This window comes from Crotalus tigris, unplaced genomic scaffold, assembly GCF_016545835.1.
Source record: "Crotalus tigris isolate CLP2741 ecotype Arizona unplaced genomic scaffold, ASM1654583v1 scf7180000017576.4783729, whole genome shotgun sequence".
Taxonomy (NCBI): Eukaryota; Metazoa; Chordata; class Lepidosauria; order Squamata; family Viperidae; genus Crotalus; species Crotalus tigris.
In genome coordinates, this window is record NW_024096487.1 from 1,565,040 (window position 1) to 1,571,039 (window position 6,000).

At 40.7% G+C, this 6,000-nt stretch overlaps 1 protein-coding gene across 3 annotated transcripts in view; it reads left to right on the top strand.

Annotated features, from left to right (window-relative positions):
* AMBRA1 (autophagy and beclin 1 regulator 1) overlaps positions 1-4,988 on the top strand; it is a 156,796-nt gene extending 151,808 nt beyond the window's left edge. For all 3 annotated transcript variants that reach the window (XM_039358402.1, XM_039358410.1, XM_039358415.1), the window contains one exon: positions 3,698-4,988. In XM_039358402.1, coding sequence (XP_039214336.1) covers positions 3,698-4,173 — 476 coding nt within the window. In that variant the 3' untranslated portion in view covers positions 4,174-4,988. The remainder of the gene's footprint in view (positions 1-3,697) is intronic.
* Positions 4,989-6,000: the final 1,012 nt, after the last annotated feature.

Genomic DNA, 6,000 nt, shown 5'->3' on the forward strand with positions numbered 1-6,000 from the left:
CACATGCCTTAAAATTGTCAAGTTTGGGAAACACTGCACTAAGCCAATATTTAATTCGGAAATCTGTCTGCTTAGGTTTACACTACCACTAATCTTAATTTTTATTATTGAAAGTGGGCTTCCAAAAACCTCAGTAGTTGAAAATCTTTAATATTATAAAGTCTTACAGATTTATTCTCATATTTCAGAGTTAGTGTTGCTTTTTTATTGTTTATTTTAGGGCAAAATTGTGATTTAAAGTATTAAAAGGTTTTTTTTAAAAAAAAAAAAAAGAACATTTTCATGTAGCTTGTTTAGGATTCTGAGTGGTTGAGGAATCACTAGGCAGCATTTAAAGGTGCAAGGTAAGTTTTCCTGTACAGACATAACCAAAAAAAAAAAAAAAACCTGCTTCAGAATTCTGCATTGTAGATTAGCTAATGCCACTTCTTCCTCTTTTGTAATGAGACCTGATGCTTCAATTAAGTCTGGAAGGAAGATTTATATTTTTAATAAGGATCAGGTGGCCGGTGGTTACTACATCCTCTGTGGAACAATTCAGCACATTCCATTGAATAAAGATATTTTTTTCCACAGCTTACAATTGCAAGGCCACTAATTGCGCATTCTTCATGAAGCAGCTTGAATGAGCTTTTTCTAATTCTGCTTTGCCCTTGGAGAGCTGGACTTTGCATATCACATGATTCTTTGAGAGCCTATAGATAGCACTGGAGAAAAAGGAACAATGATAGGTAGCAGTATGTTAATAGAAATAGAACTTAGACTTATATATCACTTCATAGTGCTTTACAGCCTTTCCTAAGCGGTTTAGAGCATCAGCCTTTCTGGGTCCTCAATTTACCAACCTCAGAATGATGGAAGGCTGAATCAGCTTTGAGCTGGTGAGAATCGAACTGTTGACAGTTGGCCTAATTAGCCTGCAATACTGCATTCTAACTACTGCACCACCACTGCTCTCTCTAGACCAGTGGTTCTCAATTATTTTCTGTCATGCCCCCCTAGGAAGAAGAAAACATTTCGCGCCCCCCCCCCCCGCGTGACTGTCTATCCAATCGGGTCCTTTGCGAGTGTCACGTGCGTCCAATATGACAATATTTGCCGAGGTCAAATGAGCCCCCCTTTACGGAGCCTCGCGCCCCCCCTGGGGGGCCCGCCCCACTATTTGAGAACCACTGCTCTAGACTAAATAGACTAAACAAGTAAAAAGCCAAAATTAAATGAGTGAACATAACTCATATATCCACTTTAAGAGAAGGAAAGCAACAACAGTTCATTTATGGGCTGACCTTTCTTACTAGATCAGTGTTTCTCAACCTTGACAATTTTAAGGCATGTGGACTTCAACTCCCAGAATTTCACAGCCAGCAATGCTGGCTGTGGAATTCTGGGAGTTGAAGTCCACATGCCTTAAAATTGTCAAGGTTGAGAAACACTGTACTAGATGGTAGCTCTAGTTGTGTGACACTTGACTTACTTTCCAAATGAGCTGGCAATCATAGCTGTTTCTTCTTTTTTTCAACATTGACAAGAAAAACAAAGGTCCACATCTCTTAAAAAAGACCCAGGTTGAGAAACGCTGAAATACTATGGTTTTTTAAAAAATTTATTTTGTCCTCTTTCAAGAAGTAGTTCTTCTGGGTGATAGGTTCACCTTTCCAGATTCATCTAATTCTTGCTCCATTCTTGAGGACTCAGAGAGTACAAGAACAAGGAAACTATGATGAGTTCCAACAGTGCAGAATGGGTTGTGTGCAAATTTTGGGTGTATATAAAATACTTTAATGAGGTCAGACTCTTAGTCCTTAATCATAGTATGTAATCGAACAGGCTGTAAGCATTTTTTGTCTTTTTGATTTTAATTATTTTAACTCCCACATATTTTATGTATTTATTTGTTTCATTAAATTTATTACAAGTAGTCTTCAATTTTATGGCCACAGCTGGGGCTGTAATTTCTGTGACTAAGCACTGCGGTCATTAGGTGAATTGCATCTGATTTGATAACCATTTTTGTTGTGGTCATTAAGTAGGTAATAATAGTCATAAATGAAAATGGCTTTTGCCCCATTGACTTTGCTTCTCAAAAGCCCCCTGGGAAGGTTGCAAATGATGATCCCATGACCCCAGGACACTGCAACCACCATAAGTATATACCAGTTGCCAAGCACCTGAGTTTTGATGGTGTGACTGTGGAATGCTGCAACAGTCATAAGTGCCAGAGTTGGTCATAGGTCACTTTTTTCAGCACTATATATGTGTTGAGTCCTCTATTATTTGGGACAGAACCATGGGGGCAATGAATTGTTGAACTGTCCCAGATTGAGTATTATTAAATGACTATTAAGCCTTAGCGATCTCAAGAATTATCATCCTTAAGGACTCCACTACCAATGTAGCCATGGAATCCTCTGCAACTCAAGCAGAGAAGGGCGGTGGGGCAGCTTTGTTAAATTTCACCGACCTGATGTTCAATAACAGCAGCCAGAACCCAAAGATTTATTGACTTGGTCTCATGATGAATATTGAGGGCAAGACATCAGGGTTACTCTCAGTGTCCTGACCTGGAGACTAAAACATACGAAGAATGGTTGCAGGATTTGGGGTTGGACACGACTTCGCAACTAACAACAACAAAAGTCTAAAGAAAAGAAGGACTAGGGGGATATGATAGCAGTGTTCCAGTATTTGAGAGGCTGCCAAAAAAAGAGGCGGGGGTCAATTTATTTTCCAAAGCATCAGAGGGCAGGACAAGAAACAGTGGATGGAAACTAATCAAGGAGAGAAACAACCTGGAATTAAGGAGAAATTTCCTAAAGTGAGGACAATTAACCAGTGGAACAGCTTGCCTCCAGAAATCGTGGGTGCTTCATTACTGGAGGTTTTTAAGAAGAGACTGAACAGTCACTTGTCTGAAATGGTATAGGATCACCTGCTTGAGCAGGGGGCTGGACTAGAAGACCTCCAGGGTCCCTTCCAGCTCAATTCTGATTCCAATTCGTTTGATAACACTATCAAAAGTCCAGGGGCCATACAGTAGAGGATATATTAGGCCTTGCTGAGCCTCTGATGTCTTCTCCCTCTCTGCCATCCTCTCATTCTGCAGCACTGCTATTTTAAGCTGATTTCAGGAGTGTATTGCTTCTGGTCAGCCTCATGATGTCCTCTACCTCTTATTGCCATACACAGCTGCATTCCAGCCTAGACTAGAATGAATTTCAATAGAAGAATGTAGAAACTTTCTGGGGGGGAATTTGATTTCTTAGAAGTGAAAACCCTACAGAATAACATCATCCTAAAGGCAGATGTAAATGAGGGCAGAAAAATGAGCACCCAGTGTACATTAAGAAAAAAAAACGTATGCTTGTGCTGTCTGGAATGGTAAACAGATTCTCGACAATATACATTGATTTAGGAAGTGCTACTACCATGTTTTCTTGACTTGCTTGCATCTGTATTTTCAGTCCTCTATCATAACTTTTTTTGTTCCAAACATTTCTGTTTTTCAGACATGAAATAAAAATATAGTTTTGTTCTTAGCTTATAATAGGATTTATTCCTAGAGCCTCTTGCCTCTGGCTTGTTCTTAGTGTAAAGGTTTAGTTTAAATAATGTCTGCTTTGGAGACCAATTTTTGGACAAATATAAAACTTTAAAAGTTTTTTTTTTTTTTTAAGAAAAAAGCTTTTCTTTCTTCCAGGTGGTTCAGATTATGGAGCAACTGGAGAGGATGCCCTGATTAGGATCCAAAGGCTAATGGCTGAAGGTGGCATGACTGCTGTCGTCCAACGAGAGCAAAGCACTACCATGGCATCCATGGGTGGTTTTGGTAACAACATAATTGTGAGTCACCGGATCCACCGCAGCTCTCAGACTGGAACTGAATCCATTGGGATAGAAGGAGGCTCGACTCAACCAACTTCACAGGAGCTGATAACGGAGCTAGAGGGACGGACCCTTTCTGAGTCCATGCAGGTGACAGAACGTGGCCTGAGCCCATCATCTAATGAGGGTGAAGGAGAAGCCAATGGGCAAAGCCTGTCAGAGCAGGCTCACTCCTCAATGGACACTGAGGGACCAGTCGAGTATAGTGATCTAACCAATAATAATCATCTTCCTGACAATACCAATTTCTATAGTAATGAGAGCACCAATGGAGAGTCTCGGAACAGGTAGAGATGAATTGGTGCTATCCTTGTACTGCTAAGCAAAGACTTGTACCTCACAGCTGACCAGGAACTGAAGGAGTAGGGGGATTTTGGCTCTGACCAGATGCTGATAATTCAGTGGGCATTGATATGCAGGGGTGGGATAATAGAGGGAAACCATAACTTGTATGGGAGAATTCTTGAAGAGGTTTTATTCTGTGTCTTAGCTTCCCACATCTGTTTTGCTGCACATTTTCTACAATAGTTGTAATAAACCTTGATATTCAGCTGAGCCTTATGTAAATTTCTCAGCTCACTGGCTACAGGAATTCATTAAGCTTTGTCCTAACCCTGCAGTGCTTTTAATGCTAGTCTTTTTTAATTTAATTTTATTTTTTTAAAAAGTGCTTTCCCTTCTTGACCTACCAACTAATTGGATTAGGGAGACTTGCGTCTCTTCCTTTGGAGACCTTCAATCTTAACTGAATTGTGTATATAACTTTAAATGCTACTGTGGAGGAAATTTGCACCTAGATTCTACAACTAGAGTGGCTCCGTTTTCCAGTCCAGAGCTTTATCCCTTGCCACACTGCTAGTAAGCACTAGAAAACTCTTCAGAAGTTCAGAATTTGGATTGCTTGAACGAATGTAGGCTGGATAAGGCACAGCAGTGTTTTCCAGGACTCTGTCCCACTCTTCCTTTCCAGTTCAGAACTGGAGCTAGGAGAGCAGTGCTTGGGTGTCTCAATTTTTTTCATGCTCAGGAACCTCTCAGGAGTGTGGGCCTTTTGTTTTCAGAATATCTAATTTGTATGCAAGCAGAACTTTTACAAGGGCTGCTGTGGGCGGGTGGGGGGGCAACCTATAGTTGTAAAGCATGTGGGTAGGGTGGGAACCGTTCCCCCCAAAAAGATGGCACTTAACACAGATATTGCCCAAGGCTTAGCAACTCTTGCTGTGCCAGTTGTAGCATATTGTAATTCAATCTGGTGAAATTTGGCAGGATCATGGTGCCATGGCCAGGTTGCACTTCCCTGTTAGGAGTAGGATGTGGGGTGGGAGAGAGGGGTTAGCTCCATGTCAGGGCGTGAGTTATGTGTCTGTGATGTAAGGTGTTGCATGTGAAACCTTGACCTTGTACATGTAGTTTCTAGTGGAGAAATCAAGGCTCTGATACTTTTTTTTTTTGTTTCTAGTCAACAATGTGATTTTCCTTTTCATTTGTAACTCTCCATCCCAGTGAGCTTGTAGCAAGAAGGTGGGGGAGAGTGTGTGCTAATGAGGGAAACACCAAAGATCAACGTCATTAAAATATGACAGACCCTTCTTTGGTCTCCTGTCTTCTTTTCTTGATCAAATATAATGGCTGTTTGGGGAGGGGGAAGTCTTTCTGTTAGATCGGTTTATTCCACAGAAGTCCCCTACTCTGAAATCTTGTTAGTTCCAGAGAATCAGGAAAATCATAAAAAGGTTTGTATCTATTTAGCTGCATAATTTTTGACTTTTCCGGTATTGTTATTACTACTACTACAATATTATAGCTCTTGGCTGCTGGAAGAAAAGGGAAAGAAAAAAAATGGTTAAACTATTAGTTCAATGAAATGATCCCCCCCCCCATGCATTTAACAAATTCTTATGCAGCACCTGCAAGAGGTTTTCCTCCCAATATGCCTGTTTCTATGTTATCAGTACCGTGAGCAAGTGACAATGAGGCCCCTTGTTAAGCAGCTCTTACGCTCACAGTCAGAAAAGTCTGTTAGAGAACGTTCAGCAAATGTTGCCTTAAATCACAGCATGGAAATAAACTTTAAATCAAATCAGCTAGCTGCCAGTCCTCATCAGAGTGTTAATGAAG